General features: G+C 33.8%; 1 protein-coding gene and 2 pseudogenes across 4 annotated transcripts in view; all 3 read right to left on the reverse strand.

Moving 5' to 3' along the window:
* The window catches only part of ARHGAP24 (Rho GTPase activating protein 24), a 354,030-nt gene that overhangs the window by 9,415 nt on the left and 321,660 nt on the right, over nt 1–22,955 (reverse strand). For all 4 annotated transcript variants that reach the window (XM_016154129.2, XM_036227764.1, XM_016154130.2 and 1 more), the window contains 3 exons: nt 13,109–13,241; nt 10,658–10,731; nt 8,634–8,755 (listed from right to left, as the gene is read on the reverse strand). In XM_016154129.2, coding sequence (XP_016009615.1) covers nt 8,634–8,755; nt 10,658–10,731; nt 13,109–13,241 — 329 coding nt within the window. The remainder of the gene's footprint in view (nt 1–8,633; nt 8,756–10,657; nt 10,732–13,108; nt 13,242–22,955) is intronic.
* On the reverse strand, nt 17,719–17,837 carry LOC118609147 (annotated as a pseudogene).
* LOC118609079 lies at nt 20,831–20,949 on the reverse strand (annotated as a pseudogene).

The following is a 22,955-nucleotide window of genomic DNA, read 5'->3' on the forward strand; positions in this document are numbered from 1 at the left end:
TGTAAAATTAGTCCAGAAAAGTAACTAAACAAACAAATAAAATCTCATGAAGGGAAGACTCTGATATCCTGAGTTCTGACATTATTATATTATTAAAAAGTCCAGTTTTCTACAAAAATTATGCGATATGCAAAGTATAAGTGTGGCCCGTTCATATACAGAAAAAAAAATCAAAAACAAACAAACAAACAAACAAAAACAAAAAAAAACTAACAAACAAAAAAAACCAGACTCTGAGGAAGTCCAGACATGGTATTCACTAGACAATGACTTTAAATAAGATATTTTAAATATGTTCTAATAACAAAAGGAAACCATATTTAAGGAAGCCAAAGAATAGTGACAACAATATCTCACCAAATAGGTAGATAGAAAGTATAAAAAAGAACCAGGAGATATTCTGGAGTTTAAAGTTATGACAATGGAAATTTAATAATAAATAAATCAGTAAAGAGTATCGTCATCAGATTTGAGTAAGCAGAATAAAAAAATCAGCATACCTGAAGACAGGTTAAATGAGGTTACCTGGTCTAAAGAACAGAAAGGAAAAGAAATGAAAAATGAACCAGAGTCTCAGAGACCTGTGGGACACAATTAAGCATTAGGCACAATGGCAGTCCCAAGAAGAAGGGTATAAAGAGAAATGAATAGAAAGAATATTTCAAAAAATAGTTGCTGGAATCATCCCAATTTGATGAAAAGCATGAATATATATATCCAAGAAGCTTAGCAAATTCCAAGTCAGATAAATGCAAAAGAATCCAAACCTATACCCATTATAGTTAAACTATCTTAAACCAAAAGCAGAGAACCGTAAATGCCCAAGAGAGAAGCAATTCACATACAAAGGATTTTCAATAAGAGTAACAGCTAGTTTCTCATCATTTCTCATTGTCAGGAGAAATGGGAGGAAATATTCAAAATGTTGAAACAAATACTGTCAAGTAAAATTTCTATATCCAGCAAACTCATGCTTCAAAAACAGAGAGGAGATAAAGACATTTCTAGATAAACAAAAAATGAGAGAATTTGTCACTAGCAAATCTGCTCTATAAGAAACACTAAAGCTTCAGGGCATTTTAAAGAAGAAGACTTTCAAGAAAGGAACTAATTTTACACAGATGAAAACACTATGGTTCTCATTTGATCCTCATATTTTTACTTTGCACTCTAAAGTATGAATTAGAAATTAATATCTTACAAATTTCAAACAGTAAAAAAAAAAAACAAAACCTCAAACAATATTGGATAGAAAAGTTTATTATTAAAACCAGTAACTTATTTGAAATTTAATGATTTTATCATGTTTATGGTATATTAGCTGGAAACACATATTTTCATGTAATCCTCACTGATTTACAAGGTGGGCTCTCGCCCCTTAAAACTGGGTACCACCATTAACCGGGCCTCTAAACTAATGTCCTAACATGGGGGCCCCAGTCTCCCTAAAAATCTTCTTAAATTTAATTTTATTCATGCACCCACAATAAAGCAGAATAGGCTAATGCAAACAAAAAGAAATCATCTTTCCTTTGGCTTGAACTGTATTAATTTATGTGTTAGCTCTGCTTATATCATGTTCAAAGCTCCTAACAGTAATCTCTGATAAATAAATATAGGGGAACAACTTCAATTTTAGTTGGTAAATGTAGTTTCTAGATAAAATATTTAAAACACGAGATATGGTGAGAAAAATTATGACAAGAGTCTTTGACAATGCAGATTTCTACTGAAACAGCTGCTAATTGAGTAGCTGTCAGAAACTAGAAGCCTGACCTTGGCAAGGCCTCTCTCCAGCTTAAAGCATCACCCAGGCAAGATTTGACTCCGAATAGAATTCCAATCAAATTTTGAATAGAAAAAAATGTGTTATATTTATATCCTGCACACTTCTTCTGTAATGACTCAAAACTTATACTTAGAACATGAATCTGCAATGTGCTAAGTCTGACGCTGGATCAGTGTTGCTCAAATATTAATATTTATATGAATTACCTGGAAATTCTGTTAAAATGTAGGTATTGGGTGGGGCATAAGAGTTCACATTTTTAACTAGCTCCCCGATGACACCAGCACTAATGGAATAGTGGCACTGGCACCAACCAGAAGCTTCACAATGTCAGGATCCACTGTGGGCCTTCTGGACCAGAGTTCGCATTCTAACAAAAACACTGGGTGACCCTGCATGTGTTAGAGTTTGAGAAACGCCATGTTTGAAATGTTTTACGTACATCTTCTAAATTAAATTTCTCAAAAGACTGAGAGATAGGACTTAATATTTCTTGGACGAGAAAATTGAAGTTCAGAGAGTTTAAGCTTTTGCTCAAGTCCACAGAGGTGATGAGTGACTGAGATGAAATCTGATGCTTCATCTTCTTACTCCAAACCATGTTTTTGTCCTGTTATATTTTAGTTATTACTGCAGTAATAATAAGCAAATGTGATGTTGTTATAAATAAGAAATGAAATAAAATACACCTGTCTATTGAATCATTAATTATTATAGAATTGTGGAAGAAAAAGGACGGAATGAAATTAATGGTATTAGATAACCATCTTTCCTCCTTTAGTAACCTCTGAATTTGTCATCTTATTTTCAATGCATGTAGCAGTGAATCAGATGAAAAGATTTTGGTATTGTTAAAGTGGCTGTCAACACTGTCACCATTATGTACTGTGTTTGAAGACACATGCACTTAGTTCTATTTTACTGTTTTCCCTTATGACAGGCACACTTTTAAATGTTAGCAGCCTCTATTATATATGACTCTGCATAGTACTTTGGAAAAATGAAGCTTTTTCCCATCACTGGAATATTAACATTTGAAGCATCACTGCTTTTCATCATAGCTGTAAATTGTGTGGGACATTTAATTAATCGAAAAGTGACATCCTCAAGGTCTCCATGATGAGTCTGTGAACAGCCTAAGTGTACCTGCCACAATTATAGAGTGAGTGTCAGCGTCCTAGAGATTTAGAAATCTCTTCTATCTTGGAAAGCTTTGCTTTTATCTAGTACCCAAGATAATAAATGACAATAGTTTCTTGTAAAGGGACTTTCTTTCCAGTTTTATAGCCATTTAGGACAGACTAGCTTGGAAGTAATGATGAAGTGTGTGTCACTATGTGCCCTTTTTTTAAAACCTTTTTATTCCCCCTTCTCTGTCATTCTCTCCCTTACAATGCTAACAAGAAATATGAAGCCCAAACAATTAGGTCAGAGGGGTTATAATCACCATTCCATTCCGAGGAGTCCAAGCAGATTAAGAAGTCCCACTGGCTACGCAATCTAGCAATTCTCCCCTGCTCATATAATTTTCATACAGTTTGAATTTAAATACTATATTATAGGCATTTTTCTTCATAGCTTTGGAAAATAATTCTATTTTTCTTTAAAGGTACCCAGGCACTTTAAAATACACTTATATACACATATATATTATAATATATATGTGTGTATATATGTATATATTTATATACATATGTATATATGTGGCAGGGTTCTACAGAAATGTAGTTTTAATTTGTGTTTTTGTAAAGAACAACCTTATAACTGTCATTTTGCACATGTGCAAATATCTGTAAGATATACGGTGATTTTTGATAAATTACAGTCCTGGAAACTGCACATAATGATAAGTATTAAAAATTCGTTTGTGTCCCTTTGTGTCTAGGCATTACTCACTCAGCATAATACATTTATTCATGTTGTTGCATGTATTGGTAGTTCATTCTTTTTATTGCTGAGTAGTATTCCATTATATGTTTGTACCATGGAATTGAGACCTTTCATGATCCAAATAAATTAAGACAACAGATGAAATTATTTCGCTGCTCCATTTCCCCTACCTATTTTTCTACTTGTGCACCCATCCCTTGCACATATTATCACTGTATTTAGAGAAAATTACTTTTCTCATTGGGTATCAGGTTTCTTATGGACAAAAAGAGGCAAGGGATTCTTTGAAATGGTGTTCTTTAGTGTCCTAGGAAACTCAGAGCTTAGGATTCTAATTCTTCCAAAAGCAACTTTGCTTTCTTCTGTTGAATATATGGGCAGGGAGGGGAAGGGTGTAATTTTTAAAGGATGCCTTCTAAAACAACAACAAGAGTTAAAACAAATAAAAAGACAAAACAAGCAAGCAAACACTGACTTCTAGGAAGATGGCAGTAGCATAGTATTGATGCTCCCCAAATCCCCACATAAAAACAGAGCAACTAGTTAACAAACTCCAAAACTCATGGACCACATTCGCACCAAAACTAGGTGACAAGATAACCTCCCAAATCTCCAAATACGAGTAGTTGAAGACGAATCCCCATTGCCACTAGGCATGCACGATGTTGGTGTCTATGTGAGAAGAAATGGGAGGAAGCAGTGGGGGCTTTAATGAGCCTGAGAACAGAGAATCCTCAAAGCATAGGTATTCGCTGGAAAAAGCAAAGGGCTACTTTAGAAATAGTAGGTGAAATTGGGAGGGAGTACTCCTTGTCCAATAGAGGTGATAGTACAGTCGTCTAGCCCCGCTGAACTCTCAACACTGACCAGTCAGTGGTTCCTTCTAGATAGGGGTCCACAAGGAAGAGAAACTGTTAGGAATGGAATCAAAATCTAGAAGGACTAGTTCAATAGAGATAAAAGAAAGGGGAGGTTTAATTAAAACCAAATACTGGAACAAAGCCAGTTCATCTTAGAAAGCAAGCTGCCATATTTTGTAGCACTATGTGAAAAACAGAAGATTGGGCTCCATGAAGTCAGAGAAGCTAAACTGAACGTTGATTGGATATTTTATACATGCCTGGCTAATGATAACATAACATGGCATTTGGAGAATTCACTGAGTTATGTAGATACTCCAATGTTGATACATTTAGTTCTAGAGTATTAAAAACACATCTGTTAATATCTACACAATCTCACCAGAACACTGGTTAAATATTAAGAAGCTGTCAAGCTCAAGGTGTTAGGTACAAGTTTTTCACATGAAAATTCAAATTCTGTCAATGGCAACAAATACTGGCAGTTGTTTTTTTTAAAGGTTAACTTAGTTCAGTTTTGAGAACCTGTCTGCCAAATGCTCGAGTCTGACGAACTATAGTTTGTGCATTGTTCTTTTAAGTAAACATGAAGTTCCACAAGAAAACAGTTTGTACAGCTCTCAACTCAAATAATCATACAAATGTTTTAAGCCAATTATTGCATTACTTTAAAATAGCATACAGAAGAGTGTTTTATACATAGAGCTCATCTCTCCACCAAAATGTTTAAAAAATGTATTCTTGAGGTTGAGGATTTAATACAATTATTATTTTTTACTATTTAGCAGAACACTCTTAAGTAAAATTGACTTTTTTCCCAATTGCCAGTGCATGGCAGTGAGGAATATAATGGTGCTAGTGGAATTTGACACCTCTGCCTTGATTCATATTAAGGTGCTAATTTTTTTTTTTAATTTTTTGCCCATCATTGCTTTTGTACCATCAGTGCAAGTATCCACATAGTGAAAGGGCAAAAAAAAAATCTTAATATTATTATGAAGCTATGTTTGAACTTGTGGACCCCCTGAATGGACCACATTTTGAAAACCACTAGACTTTGGAGATATCAAAATGAGGACCTGTTGTGCTCATTAAATGCAGTTACATCAGGAACTAAGACTAGATAAGAACTAAAAGGGAGAGAATATAGATTATAATGTGTATATATGCTGACAATATAGATATAGTATATATATAAAAATAAAAGGAGAATTAGAAGAACATACACAAAAACTTTTAAAATGTTTGCAATATCCGTACTGGTGTTAGTAGTATTAATATTGTTATCCTGAGACTATTATGAGTTTGATGAGAGATACAGCAAATGATTATTTACGGGATATTCTAATTCTATCATCTTAAATGTTTTTGAGAATGAGGATATCCATTTGGAAGAAAAGAGATAAAACTATAGTAGAGAAAAGAATGAAAAAAAATTTAAGTCATGATTTTGAATTGAAAGTATAGTGAGAACTTGTGACACACTTTTTCTTGTGTGTGTGTGTGTGTGTGTGTGTGTGTGTGTGTGTGTGTAGTGTAGGTAATATGTATGTCTGTAGGCAGGTGTTTGTATCTATCAGCTTTATCTACTGAAAGACCTAGAAACAATGACCAAACCAGTATCAATGAGCATCACTAGTACATTTTGATCTTGAAATATCATTTCCCACTAAACAATTTTTTTTGGAAACTAGACTCTGGAAATTGACTGATTATAGGTTAGGGGCAAGAAACTCAATCTGAGCCTGGGAAATCCTGACATATTAAAAAGAAAGCACGCTATCCAAAACTATTCAGATCATGTCAAAAGGACTCAGGAGGCAACTTGAAGTAACTTCCACTAGCCTAAGATGGGAAACAATAATTACAAATAATTACAAAGAATAAAAATTACAATGCACTGACCCATGAAATATATTTAAATCATGAGTTCATAATAATATTTGTAAAAATGGTGTTAATAATGATATTTGTAATGGGAAGAAGGAGAAGAAGGAGGATGAAAACGAGGAGGAGAACTCACTTTTAGAGGATAAGAATTTATTCCATTATTTAAAAAAAAAACTAATAAATAAAGGGCAAGACTCAAGCAGCATTTATCCTGCCTTTTATTTATGAAAGTTAACATTGTATTATTAAGTAGTAAATGAGAAGAGATTTTTTAAATAGAGAGTGCTCCAATTAAGTTAAAGAATATAATGCTACGACATAGATGACCATTGGAGACATCACACTAAGTAATATAGCCCATCAAAAAAGACAGATACTGTGTAATTGCACTTATACGAGGTATCTGGAGAAATAAAATCACAGAGATGGAAGTAGAATAGGGTAAAAAGGGGGTGGCGTGAGGGAGGAGGAGGTGCTCTTGCTTAATACATACAATTTCAGTTTTGCAAGATAAAAAGAGTTATGGAGATGGACGGTGGTGATGGTCGCAGAGCAATATGCATATAAGTAACACCACTGAACCGTACACCTAAAAATGGTTAAGATGACAAATTGTATGTTTCGTTGTATTTTATCACAATAAAAAATTGGGAAAAAGTTTTAGAATTAGAATATCACCATTTTGCCTTCAAGAGAGTTAATAGTTTTAAAAATTGTACTAAGATCACAAAAAAAGAGAGAATCGGATAATATAATCCATAGCCTTGTTATGGATATCAAACATGAATTTGATCCAGGTACTAATTTTAGAAAATAGAGGGTAGAGAAATACCTTAAACTGGATTATGAATATGCAATCAACAGAATCCAGGCTTTGGGAAACTCTATGAGTCGAATAACCTAATTTTTCAACAGATAAATTTTAGAGATCCTGTACATTTAAAGAGACTTTAAAAAAACAGCAAATAAAAGATTAATAAATATTAAATGTAATGTCTAAAGAAGTCCATTTAGTTAAAAAAAACTACTAAGAAATGCAAGGAAATTATTGATATGAATGTCTGGGTAGTAAGGTGGAAGGTGGCACAAGGAAGAGCTTTTGGGACGCCTATAAAATTATATTTCTTCATCTAGGTGGTGACTTCTGAAGTGTCTTATAATAATTCATTAAGGTGTGTGTGTGTGTGCATGTGTAGTGGTGGTGAGTGGTGGTGGTTTTCTATACTATATGTATATGTTTTATTTTATAATAAGAGAAGGTTTTTAGAAAACAGTGCATGAAAGTACCTTTTAAGCTTCTTGTACCTACACATCTTGTATTTTCTAATGTCTGCTAAACTCTTCAGGTAAAATGAAGTCTTCTGGATCAACTATTCTATTGCCAAAAATGTGATGTGCAATTTATATTGCCCTCAATATTCAAAAAAGGAAATTAAGCTGAGCTGATGCAGGCAAACATTTAAATGCTTTTATTTCTTATAAGACACAGAGAAATGAAAATCTTAGAATTTTAAAGAAAGGAACAGTACTAGGGAGGTATTTTGTTTGAGACAAAGAAGCTCAGAATGAAACTGAAAATATTCTTTCTCCTTCCCTCGTCCCTAATAAATTCTTAAATGTTCGATTAGAACAATTTGCAGAAAACAATGTGCCACTAATAGCAACAGGGAAGAAAGGTACTCAGGCAGTGAGATCTTCTGGAAATAAATAGAAGTAGCAGTTCACTGTGGATAAGAATTTGAGACTTTTTGTAACTTAGAAAGTAAGAATTCCTTCATGTTTCATCCCACAGGTAAATAAGTAACATTGTCTTATAGAAGATTATATTTTTCTCCCTCTCAAAATCAGTCAAATAAAACCAAAATTAATAAAAACATATTACCTTAAAATGGTAACTTTTGACTTTTCTGAAAATTGTATTGGACTCAAAAATTGAACTTGATTTTTCCAGTTCCTGCATAATATTTTACAGATGACTTATGGCAGTTTCATTTATTCTTGTAAGGCTATTGAGGAATCATGTAGTAAGTTACTATGTTTAGTAAACTCAAAAAAAAAAAAAAAAAAAAAAAAAAAGCCTGACTCCCAAAGAAAACATTTGCATTTGAAAAACTTGAGTCAATATTTCCTTAGTTTGCTCAGTAGGTTCAGGCCAATAAAGAGACAGTTATCATGGTGAGAGTATAAGACTATCATTTACTTACCTTCCATGATAGTCAAAGGATCTTCCACTTTGGGGCGCAGGATATTAGGGCCAAAGACCGTGGCCAGGTTCTGAACACTCATTTTGTTAACTCCTGAATACGATTGTACTTCATCCAAAAACCTGTTGGGTGTAAGCATGAGGTCAAATCTGTCAATGGAATAAATAGGTCTTTGGGAAATATTTATGACATGGAGTATGTTCAAAAACGATTATGAAGATAACGTTATTTAGAAATTCAAACATCTCAGTTAAATGTGAAAAAAAATATGTTGTAAATAATTAAAAATTAAACTTGAGGCATGATATCCAATATCATCCCTGGCCTGGCTTGGTTTCTTCTGGCAGTCACAGGAATAAGTGTTCAGATAATACTAATATGGACTTGAGATTTAAGACTATGGTTTCCCTGCTAACCCTCAATAACATATTAAATATATATACTTATATACATAAATATATTCAAATATATATATATATTCAATTTGAGAACTATAAATAAATCATCTGGTATAATCCCTTATTTCAGAGAGGAAGAATCAACCCTCTTTGTGGAGTAATTTGTGAGCTTCAAATTTATAGTCTGCTAAAAAATGAGATCAAACATGGTTTAAATTAAAACCTCAGTTCTACTGACATGAAAAATTATAAGCACAAATTGTTCAAATTTATTAGATGCTAAAGAATAAGAGGCATGAAACAACCCTTTCCCTGAATGATTTTAGTAGGAGGGATTGATTTTGTAATCTTTCAGGCTTTTTTCATTCTTTAACACCTTCTTTATTTCTACAAGAATTTCTATGCTTCAAGAGTACTTAAGTTTTTCTACTGTAGAGATAAAGACTTGCAATACAGTTCTCAAGTATGCCTTCTGCCCTTTTGCTTAAAGAAAATGTAACCTTTTTACTATCCAGTACAATAGCTTGAACTGGTTTGAAATCTTGGTATGGAAGCCTTGCATGTTAATAAGTCTATGCCATCAGTAAAACTATTTCTTGCTTTTTCAAATTCTGAAACCTAAGGTTTTGTTTGCTTCCTAAACATAACCATCAGCATGAAATTATAGTAGGAGGTTTTGGAATTCCTACTCAGTTGCAGTTGACAGTGAACTCCACAGTGTCTCACAATAGTCTTAACTCTAGTCTGCTGAATATTTATTTAATCATGACACAAAAAGCATATATAAATGATGTACTGTACTGAATTAAAAATTTGAATTTATTTTTAAATGGACTGGGAAGCTATCATTTAAGACACTCTGCAGTAGTACCAATCATTAATCTCTTAGTTAAATTTAATATGTTTTAATTTAACATGTTTGGCTTCCCCCCCCCACCCCACCCCCACATTTGGTTTCTTAAACAGGGGCACAGACATGGCACATCCCATCCTAGGCTTTAAGTTAAAAGTGGCCACTGAGAGAGAGCTTTCCCAGGTATAATTACTGTTCTAATAGAATGAATTTCAAATGTCTTTTCAATGAGTCTTGAGGTGGGAAAGGAATGGAAAGAAACTAACATTTAGTGTACAATTACTGTATACAAATTAGTCACTTACAAATATAATTTAATATTTAAAACAACTGTGTGAAATGTGTATTTTTACTACCATTTTTCCTATTAGGACTCTTATTCAGAGAGAATAAGAAAATTGCATAAAGATACATAAACAGTCAATGGTAAACTTTGGACTCCCAAGTAAATCATTCTCATGCTAAGGAACATGTTCCTTCTCTTAAAAATAGTACATGGTACATGTAAAAATAAATTTGATGAAAGTTCAAAACAACATAGCTTTAATATGTAGAGAGGCAAGAGAGACTTCAAATATAACAAATTACAAAATTACACAATTTTAGTGCTCAAAGGAACTTCTGAGATCACCTTGTTAAACCTCTTAATTTTACAGAGTCCAACACTAGAGCTCTGAGCAGTTAAGCAATTTTATTCATTGTCAAACATTAAATTAGTATCAGAGTAAATATAGCTTTGTTTTGTTTAGTTTTGTCTTTTAGACAATTCTTACCTGCAAATATACTTGAGGAGGTTGTAATTGACCACTGGCAAACTCTTCACCTGCTTTGCTAATTCCTTAACACCCTGAGTACAAAGAAGAGAATAAAGGTTATCTTTTTAGGTGTTGGTTTTAGAATTAAAGCAAATGTGAAATGGATACACAGTGTTGGGTTTTTTAATTAGTTTCACATATTATCAGCAAAGGATCCTGTCTTGAAAACTTGCCATCATTGTAGAGAGCATTTTAGAAATATTTTCAAGGATGTAAAAGCATGTCAAATATCTCCATAAGTTCTATTTGTAGAGAAACAGATTTAAATGAAGCCCATTTAAAATGTTTAACATTTGTTCACATTTGACTGAAATGGGAAGATAGCCTCACTTATAAGGTTATCTTGCGAGGAAAAGTAGCTTTGACGTAGTGTGGATCCTTTCCATTTTTAGCATGCCCCAAATATAGACAGACAGACATCCACCAACAAAGAAGTCTCTCAAGCCTAGTCATGTCTAGGATACATCATTTGGGGTGGGGTGGAAGGTTGGAAAGTCTGATCTTCCTGGAAACTCCACAAAGGGATTAACTGCGTTGTTTCTTCTCATTGTAGCACTTCTTCTAAACTATAAGTAAATGGTCCCAGAAAAGCCAATCAATAATGTAATTGGGTTTGTTTTTCTCCCTGTAATGGGCAGGTAGTGAATATTTTAAGCTTTCTGGGACATATGGTTTCTGACTCAACTATTCAACTCTTCGATTATAGCATAAAAAGCAGTCACAGACATCATGTAACAAACAGAAAGCAATTTTGACAAGAATGTCAAGAAAATTCAATATGAAAAAGAATAGTCTTTTCAACAAATGATGCTGAGTCAAGTGAATAGCCAGATGCCAGAGAATGGTGCCTAAACTCTTTCCTCACATCATAAACAAAAATTAATGCGACATGTAGTATATACCTAAATGTAAGAACTAAAGTTATACAAGTCTTAGAAGAAAATATGAGAGTAAATCTTTATGACCTTTGGTTAAACAAGGCCTTCTTACATCTGAGAGTAAAAGCAAAAGTGAAAAAGAAAAATAGATAAGTTGGACTCTATCGAAATTAAAAACTTTGGCGTTTTACAGGATACTCATGAAGAAAATGAAGAGACAAACTAAAGAATGAGAGAAAATATTTGCAAATCATATATATCTGATAAAGGACTTGTATCTAAACTATATAAAGAATTCTTACAATTCAATAATAACAAGACAAATAATCCAATTAAAAATGGGAAAATGATCGGAATAGATGTTTTTCCAAAGAAAAACACTAATAGCCAACAAGTATATGAAAAGATGTTTAAAATCATTAGCCATCAGGGAAATGCAACTCAAACTTCAATGGCATACCACTTTACACACATTAGAATGGCTATATTAAAAAGAGAGAGAGAGAGATAAGAATTGGCAAAATGTAGAGAAATTGGAACCTGCATACATTGAATTTTAAATGGTGGAGCCTCTTTAGGAAACATAGAGTTTCATATGGCCCAGCAATTCTACCTCCTAGGTATATACCCAAGAGAAATTAAAACACATGTTCATGCCAAACTCTGTACATGGATGTTCATAGCAACTATTACCAATAAGAGCCACACAGTGGAAAAAACACATATGTCCTGCAACTGATGAATGGATAAATAATGGACTATTACTTGGAAATAAAAGGAATAAAGTACTGATACATGGTACAGTGTAGATGAACCTTGAAAACAGGCAAAGAAAACAGTCACAAAAGACATACTGAAAGATGCTATTTATATAAAATGTCCAGAATAAGAAAATTTATAGAGAAAGCCAATTAATTAGTTACCAAGAGCTGAGGAAGGAGAGACATGGGGAACATGTATGAAGTTGTTATGGGATGATGAAAATGTGCTCAATATTCTAAAATTAGGTACGGGTGATATTTGCACAACTCTGAGAATATACTAAAAAAGCACTGAATTCTCCACTTCAAATGGGTGATTATATAGTATTTGATAGTATTTCAATAGATCTGTTTTTTTTTAAAAAAAAAAATCAAGCAGTAGGTAAGATTTCTTAGGAGTCATTCTTTGAAGTGATTTAAGAGGCATGCAATGAAAAAGGAAATATGAAGTCAGTCATCCACTTTGTTCACAGACTATTTGGCCTGATATAGCACTACAAACAAACTTTTAGGGGAGTAAAGTGGAAAACAATGCTAATTTCATTTATTCGGCTACACACATTTTTCTTTTTGATGAGAGAAGGGGTTAAAAATGGGACTCGAGTTGCCAGTATCAATCAAGTCTAAATGCCTGTGATGTTGATACTCAGAATAGTGGAAAACAATCCAAACAATAGGACAAAGGGAAATTTACAAATTAAAGACAAGGAACACTGGCAAAACCCTCAAACAAAGGTTTTTCTTTTTTAGAAATAAATGTATCAACTTACTGCTTCCTCTTCTTTGCTGAGAAGTTTGGCACATGATAAAAAATCTTCATACTTCGCGTAAGGAATAACTGGTTCTGGGAGTTCTCGAAGATAAAGTTTGAGAAGTGATGCCACTGTGTGCACGTCTGTGTTGCTGTGGAAATAGAAGTATGAGGACATTCTTTGGAGTGGAACTTATACCATTTTATATTTTTTTCATCAGATATACAGCAAAGTCAGAACGCTGTATGAGCTGGCAATTGACTCAGTCAATTCAGCTTTCAAGAAACACACATTTATATAATACCTATTCGATGCCACCACAGGTGTAAAGAGAAGGAACAGAGAGGACATCTGAAATTCTCAGTGTAGTTTACAAACATTTGTAAGTTAAGCATTTTTTCTTTTGTGTGTATTTGATGGTAAGCAAAAGTGTTAACTTTCAGAAACAATGAGAATAGACCAGACTTTACATAAAATATAATACAATTTACAAAAAATGCCATATCTATGTATGTGTATGTATATATTCAATATCAAAATTAATTACTTCTAAATAACTCCATTTCTCAAAATATCCCACTCATTCTTGAGAAGAGACTGGTGACTGGTTTTAGATATCTGAAGCTTAGTATGACATGATATAACTTTTTAAACAGAGCTCATTTGAAGATGATTGATTCTCAGCATGTTTGCTTGTTTAATATTCTAAGATAGTTGCAAACTCTAAGAGTCTTTTAGAAAGAGAAGGAAAATGATACAAAAATAAACAATGAAAGCTTAATATGATCTTTGTGTAACATGCAAAATTTATTTTTATTCTCTGCTGAATACCAGAGTAGCAGGATAATTTATTGAAATATTATTGTATATATTTTTTCTCCATCTTTCCCTATTGTCTGTTAATCCATGAAAACGGCTGATAGTAAAGACAGGAAGAACTGGGGTTGTCTTTTTGTGTTTTTGTTCTGCTTTGTTTTGTTTTGTTTTGTTTTCGGGGGAGGAGGACAGGAACATGGGAAGGAGAGATGGGTAGACAAGGAATAAAAAGGTCAATTGATTCCCATGAAGCAGAAAGAGTGATAATAAGCAAAGTCAGGGATTCTGTAAGTAATGAAAACATACACCCACTCCCAGACTGTGCTGCAGGAAGTGACAAATTCCCAGAGGGATATATACCTTGACAAGTTGCAAGATAGGCACTGGGATTTCCTGCTTCCACAAATATTGTCTTCTCCCAAGAGTGATATGCAAGCAGAACTGACTTCACCAAACTACATGGGCTGGGACAATGGGCATCTCAGTTCTCAGCTTAGGACTCATAAATTGATTTCATCAGGTATTTCCCACATACCTACTCTGTATTGGGCATTAGAGAAAACACAATGGCTAGGATCGCAAGGGGTTAAAGGAAAGTATTATTCTAGCCTGCTTATAATTTATAATCCAGTGGGGGCAGCAGATATTAAGCAGATAATAATACGAGTATATAATCGCAAAGTGCGGTGAGTGGTAATAAGTAAAAATATTAGATGCTACCTAATATCAAGAGAGGACTAATCTAGAGGATTGAAAGCCTTCTCTAAGGAAATGACATTTGAACCAAGATCTACAGAGTGTGTAAGAATTAACTAAGTGAGAGCAGAAGAACACAAGAGGATGTTCCTGCTTAATTCAAGGAGGTAAACAGAGCCCAAAGTGGGAAAAAGGAACCCGTCCCTGAGCAAATAGCTAGGGAGACTAGAGCTCAGAGTGGGACAGGATGAGCTGTGAGTAGCAGGCAATGTCTTCATTGACCATGGGACTTTGCTTATGTCAGTCAGAATTAGACTGGGTAAGGGCTGAGGTTCTTTCTCCACTGTAACACTGGATCAGAGCAGGCATATTGTAAACCATTTTGCAGATGTAAAAATAAAAGTGGTGATCTGACAGGGTCTGTCTTAACTAATTAGCTTTATTCTTTTCATAATTAAATATTTTTTCCTTTAAAATTATGAAATGACAGATAATATAGAAGTCATCTTAAAGGCTAGTAAAAAAATAAATAAAATAAAATCATGTCTCCTGGACACCTTAAAAACTGTGGCCAAGCCTATTAATTCCTAAAAATACTTTCCAAATATTTTTTTAAAAAGAGATAGACCTCACATAGTCTCAATGGTAAGACAAGGAAGACATTTATGTTTTTGTTTTCTGGCAACCACTCCACTTCGTGCATCTCAAAGCCCTTCCTACCTCTCCTGTGCTATGTCATAAAACCCCTGACCCCTGCAAGTACAGTCATCAGGAGTAACAAACCACAAACAAGGAAGGATCTGCAAGCCAATCAAGTATTATGATAAACTATTTCCATCTTTTGATTCCACTCAAATCCAGTCCACTCTAATCTGACCCAATCAATGACTGGGTTAGGTTCTGTGGCTTTTAAAGTCAATGACAATTTTGTTAAAGTTGTAGGCAAGTCCAGAGAAGAATATAAAAAATAAAATCAGCATAATTTTAACATATGGAGTATATTATGTATAATTTGTATGGCTAAAAAAATAGACGACATAAAATATTTATAAAACATATGCAATAAATAAATGAAACATTAATAATAAATAAAAATATATATATTTAACGAGAAATCTGTTTTAGTATTTCAGTGACTCTCTCCCAGCACAGTTTTCAAGGTAACTTGCTTATCGTTTTGCTTCTAATGAAGTTGAGCTATAGTACTGAGGACGTTTGAACACTAGATGGCATGATTGCAAAGTTAGTCTACTTGAGATGTGTGGAAATTGTGAAGAATGAAAGGCTTCAGACTCATTCTTCATCTACCAGCAATATTCTTAGCACCAAAGCTGTAGTAATTTTCCAAGATTAGAAATATTTGAACTATGAATCAAGGTAAGAGATATGGACTGTTATGATTATATTATCCCTTCTCTAGAGAGAAATGTTACATTAGTTTGATATCATTATAGTATGTATATACTCTCATGCTGTTATGTAGAAACAATAAAGAAAAATAACCAAATATATATATATACATATATATTTCAATCAACAAATGTTATTACATTTTTGTTTAAAAAACAAAACTTATGACTTAAAAGATAACATTTACAATTCTTTTGGGGAGGCTTTATTAAGCTTAGGTTATTTTGTAGAAATAGAGACTTCTCCATTTTCCTAGCATTCTCATATTTAGCTTTGTCTTTTCCCACTGAATGGAAGAAAACAATCACTTCTGGAAAGACTCCAGCATCCGTGCCAGTTCTGATTCACCTCAAGGGCCTCACATCTGCCTCAACTGCCTACTACAAGAAGTCTGGGGTTTCTCTGAAAAATCTATTGGTATACCAACTGTACAAAACGGCAAACATCTGCCACTAACTCTCCGGCCTGATATCTCTTATTGAAAATCCATTACTTTGGCTAATTAATATTTGTTTAACATATTATAGTCAATTAGGTGAATACCAATATTGTGTATTAATTGCTCAATATACCTAGAGGAATTTGCCATCTTTGCCTCAGAAAAATATATCTCAGTCTTCATCAAAGTGAAATGAAGAGGCTAAATTGGGGCAAAAGTTTGTGTACATGAAGAATTAAAATCCCTAACCTGGTTAACAATCATAGCAACAGCCGCAGCACACATGTATACACATCTCTTTCTGCATCAGGCCCTCGCAACAGTCTGTTGAGTAGCTTCTGTTATGAACCCTATTTGGGGCACTAGAACAGGAAACTGCACATATATGAAATTCTTTTTGGCTAATTACTGAGATTGAGGATTTTTAAAGTAACACTGTTTTGGTAGAACTTTGAATCTACTTGTTAATGTAAAATCATTATATAGACCTCAGGTCTTTTTTACTCACCTGGTAGTAGAATCTGTTTTCAGAAATTAAGATAAATAATCATGTACAATCTAGCCAGTGAGAGCAAAGAAGCAGAGTCAGGTCCAGGGAGTCTGAGTAAGAGACTGATCAGGACAGAAGATGCTCTGTAGCAAATGTCCCTTAATTGATCAACATGTAGGGTTTTGTTTTCATCTTATATTGTACTTGAACTTACTTCTGGATCCCATATGCTTTTTATTAAACTTAAAGGATAATTCCATGAGACTTTCTATTATTGACTTAATTTTATATTCTTACGGCTCTTCCTTTGGTCATTCTAGATTGTTCTAGAAATCATTAATTCACCACTTATGGTGTGCACTGCCTTTGTGCCACATGCCAGGAAAAACAGAAATGAACAACATAGATTTTTTTTGTCCCCTTCGGGTTTATATCTAACCGATCGACAACGTGTTTCTAAACAAATACTCATTTGTTCAACTTGTTAACACTTTTTGTGTATTCTAGCTGCTAAGTCCCTTCCAGGTATGTGATCTCAAGAATATTTTTATATTTCCTAGGAATGATCTGCACTATTTACAATCTTTGTACAATATAGGCCTCTTATGAATCTGAATAGGGATAAAGGAGTCTGATGGCAATCCCTCCTTGTTTATCCTCTAAGCCTACCCCTCTATCACTAATAAACAGACTTACACCCACAGGTAAATCCAAATGCCACAGTAAATACAAACATACTACACAGGCAAAACCATGTAACTTTTTTTTTTTTTTATATGCCTATAACACCTGGTCTTCCTAGGTGGTCTCCCATCCAAGCACTAACCAGGCCAGACTCTGCTTAGCTTTCGAGATCAGACAAGATCGGGCATGTTCAAGGTGGCATGGCCATAGAAAAACCATGCAACTTTTAAGCCTCAAAATTAGAAATGGAAAGTTTTTACTTTGGATACTTTGCACAGGACACAATACAATCAGTTGATTAAACTAAATAGAATTAATTTCCAATGAACCGACACAGAAAGTTATTAAAGATATTGTGAATTTATTTGCAACACACACAGTGAGATAACCTAAAATTCACTGAGAATTAAGAAAAAAAAAAGTCATATCCATCAAACTCTATGGATAACATATATGAGACTGAAAGTGATCAGCAGCATTGCCTAGCACCAGATTATCGTAAACAACACATTGTCTACCAAGTTCACCAAGAGATGAAAAAGCAAATCTAATGGTAAGTAAATAGTTTCAAACTAAACTAAATGTCTACAAGAAAAGTCAGGTTTTGTTCAAGCTTATTTTCTTATATATCTGTCAAAAATGGTACACTTTTGGGCGGTGAAACCTTAATCAAGTTAAACTGTCATGACTTATTGTACAGTTATGAAAGTGTCACTATTGAATTATATAGAACATCAAAAGGCAGTTTTATCTCGAGGCAAAGTCCTGGACTATATTGAATTTATGCTTATCCCAGGCAAGTCTCCTGGTTTAAAACTAATGATGGCAGAGAACTGCATGATTACTCCTACTATGGACTGAACTGTCCACCCTCTACCCCCACCCTTGCCAATTCATACGTTGAAGCCCTAGCCTCCGATTTGATATTATTTGGAGATGGGGCCTTTGGGAGGTAATTAGAGTGAGATGAGGTTATGAGGGTGGGACCATGGTTTGATGGGATTAGTGCCTTTATAAGAAAAGAGCTTGCTTCCTCCCCCCTACCCCATGCATACACAAGGAAAGTCTATGTGAGCATACTGGTGAGAAAATGGCCGTCCACAAACCAGGAGGAGAGCCATTTCCAGAACCCAACCGTGTTGGACCCTGATCTCAGACTTCCAGCTTTCAGAATTGTGAGAAAATAGATTTCTATTGTTTAAGCGACCCGGGCTGTGGCATTTTTTTTTATGGCAGCCTGAGTTGACTCATACAATACCCAAATCTGCATTTAGTGATTTCACCTTTAAAGCCATTAATGGTACTGTTAAAGTATTATATAATGAAATGTTAGCAGAAAGAGAGAAATATGCTTTCAGATAATGTGGGTTTATGGAACTACTGTCAGACCGGTGTGATATAGGAGAAAGAGATTCTCAACCTTGGTTGCACATGGAACGTTTGGTTCTCAAGACACCCATGATTGGGTCCTATACATTCTTATATATAATTGGGCTGAAGCCTGGGCATTGACATTTTTAAAAAGCTCCTCAGGTGATTCTCGTGTGCTTCCAGGGTTGGAACATGGAGGCAGCTTCGATATATAATGGTCGCAAGTTTAAATATGGCCACTCTACCTAACTCTCACATTGCCCTTTTCTTTCCTACTTCTAGAATTACTTAGATGTATGTGTATATGGACTTCTCCCTGATAATGCTAGCTAAACACATAAAGAAATATTTGATGGTTTGGCATACAATCTAATATACCATACACATGAGCACATGTATACATGCATGCACACACATTTGCACACATATACATATATATCTGTACATGTATAAGATACTCAAGGTAACAGAATACCCTGTTGTATACCTATAGGAAGAGACTACTTTAAGTATCTGAGTTTTATGATTACAAATAATAGATCCCACAAATAGAAAGTAGCTAATTCCAAATTGAAAAAATAAACTTATGGATATTTGTCCATTTGCTACTTTTAACGATTATTTCCCAGGGGTAAGTCTCTCATTTCATTGTTTCTTTAATACATCACTTGCCTTTCCCTTCCATCTCTTGGCCTTCTCCTTCTCTGACCATCATTCTTTATGTGTCAGCTCCCAAACTTTTCTTCCTCTGCTGGCTTCCAAGTGTTATTTTCCTCAACTCTATGCACAATCCCTGGATAAATCCACAAGTTCAACTATCACTTTTCTACACTGACAAAATATATACTAATGACTGGATCCTATATTTTCTGATGTAATACTTTATGAACTCATTCTCTCTTCAGCAGTTTCATTGACACTGCTCAAGTTCGAGTACTACTCACTTCCATTCATGTAACGGCATATTAGCTGGTCTCTCTGCTACAAGCCGGTCTTCCCATCCCCAACTCTCTGAACATATTATGTGGGTAGTCATCAGCAATAATAGACAAATGTAAATGACAACAAAAAAAAATGCCTGGTTGTATAACTTTTGAGTACCGTATTTGAATACAAAGGGCATATGTTTAAATGTGTGTGTGTGTGTGTGTGTGTATATATATATATATATATATATATATATATATATATATATATCACAGAAACATATATACTTATTTTCTAGACTAGACATTAGAGTTGTTGGGTTAGTATATTTGGGTTAGTATGTTTGAGAGCATTGAATCACTTTATACATATCCATACTCTAACTTGTCTAAGTAAAATAAAAATTTAGACCAAAGAATAAAAATAAAATCTGACTTTTTCCATTATAGTGCCTAGGTACTTTCTTCAGTGAGGAAAGGTTAGAGGGACTGAGATACTCATAAGTGGTGTAGAATATTCAGGAAAGTTTTCTTAAAGCATTATTATGTCAGTATAGCTATTTTAACAGGCTACCTTGTGTGTATGTGTATATATATATATATATGTATATATATATATGTATACAATTCCAATGAGAATAACAAAAACTGATTAAAACTTAAGTGCTATTAGTTACAAAATTAATCAACATGGCTATTAAAATTAGTTAATATTTCCCTCCAAGTCTAGTGATTTTGGACCCAATATTCAATGTCATATTCAAATTTAACGTAGAAGTGACATTCAAATGTGCATAATACATTCTTTTTTTGTTTTTAATTAATTTTTTTAGGTGAGGCAACCCTTGGTTGACCTCACAGATTGCAAGGGTCTTGTCAGCTTACAATCCCTTATTTTTTATTTTTTAGACCTATAGCACCTGGTCTTCCTAGGTGGTCTCCCATCCAAGTACTAACCAGGCCCAATCCCGCATAGCTTCTGAGATCAGACAGGATTCGGCCTGTTCAGGGTGGCATGGCCATAGACACACCAATACATTCTTGTACTATAAATGACATTAATATTTTCCAAACTCTAAAGAGCCAAGTTATAAAAAAAAAAGCTCCATAACGTCCCTCCCATAGATATTAACTCAAAGCAATGAAGCTATGTAGATTTTCCTATTAAACTAAGACCATATAGTCATATCACTAATGTATATAACTCCTTAGAATAGGTATTGACATAAGGAATTGTTTGAAATTCAGCAGTGATAGAGATTATAGCCTGTCTGCAAGCCAGAGATTTCATTGTTTATGTGTGTATATCTACATACTATAAACATGTATACACATATTATGCACATGCATACTACACACACACATACACACACACACACGTCCTTTATAGAATTTAAAAATGTATTCAATGAGTTCTATCGTATGAAGAAAATCAATCCAAGTGCCCCTTGATTGACTTTATGTGTTGGACTTCGTCTTTCCCCAGTGTCAACAGATCTGCATCACGTTTATTTATAATTGCTTTGGGAGAAAGCTCAAGCTTTTGAGGTTCCACAGAGTATCTATAGTTGCTAATGGATGAAATAGTTCGCGCAGGATTTTTAATAAACACAGGCATTCTTAATCTAGGTTGGGAATAACAATGTAGTAATAGTCACACGTGAACACTTTCTCTAGCTGTTCTGTGGAATATTATTTCTTAATTTCGCAAAGTGTAAAATATATGCCAAGAAATGTAAAACCGATTAAAACGATTGGGAAGTTATTGTCAAGTCAGATGACATATTTGCAGGTGAATATAAAGAAACTACTTACAGTAAGTGATAAGAAAACTCATAGAAATTTTAAAATTATACTTAATAAATAGCACTTATTCAATGGATCATATAACTATAGTTTAAAAGACGTACACCAAAATACTTCTTGTTCACTACATATTTCTCGCAGGAATGGATCTGAAATAAGACATTCGGAAGAAATTATAGACTAAGTATACTATGATTATACAATTATCTAACTAGATTATATAAGTTATGAGCTTTCATTTCTTACTTAAATGAGATATGCTGTCTTTCCTAACATTTGACTCCTGATATACAGACTCTGACAGTATTCTTTCATAGAGAGTTTACATGACTGCTAGTTTTCATGTGTTTCCTTTAGTAAACACATGTACCTGAGGCTTTATCACATAGCCCTTTCTTGTTTCAATTGTACCCAGCATTTGAAGTGTTATGGGTTGTAATTCCAGTTTCACGTGGTCTTCAAACTCTTGGAAAATAGTTAATTAACTTGGCTTGGCTAAAATAGACAAGTTATTGCTCCATTTCATTGTCTTACAATTTTTTTGTTGTCTGCCTACATGCTTTTCCCTTCAATAAACTCTGCATATAGAGTTTCAGGAGAAATGAAGGAAATGTAATCATCATAATACAGTCAACTATTTGTTTTCTCTGGGAGATTTTAGATTATGCAACTAAGAATTTCCTAAAGAAGCATTATTGATGGTTTGATGCTGAGGAGGTTTATGCCAAAATGTTTTTTAAATGTCCCTAACAGCATTTAAAATGTATATACATACTTTAATAGTTCTTTTTAAAAATAAAAAATAAAATAGAACCAAATGTCAATAATAATTTTTTTTTTTAGCTAACAGACTAAATAGCAACCAAAGTTTTTAATATATACTTTTTTCCTTATACATGTGTCCTTAACGATGACCCTATTGCATGTTGCCATTTCTTCCGTGACTGTCATAGGTTTGGGGAATTTTGATTATGTGATTCTGGGATGAACATAAAGTATGCAAACATTCTCTTCTGGAAAACTTACATTCTTTCGATAAAGTCAGTAAGGTAGAAAACAAAACCTTTGTGTCTTATAAAAGAGATGAGTAAATAGAGGCCCGATTTTACACTGTTAAATCTCTAACTCATAGTATTAGAGGGAACTTAAAAGGATTTTATAGTATATCCAGGTGAGTCAACACCAAAACCATTGGAGTCCATGCAAAACTTGGTCCTTCTCTGAGCA

This window comes from Rousettus aegyptiacus, unplaced genomic scaffold, assembly GCF_014176215.1.
Source record: "Rousettus aegyptiacus isolate mRouAeg1 unplaced genomic scaffold, mRouAeg1.p scaffold_m13_p_10, whole genome shotgun sequence".
NCBI lineage: Eukaryota > Metazoa > Chordata > Mammalia > Chiroptera > Pteropodidae > Rousettus > Rousettus aegyptiacus.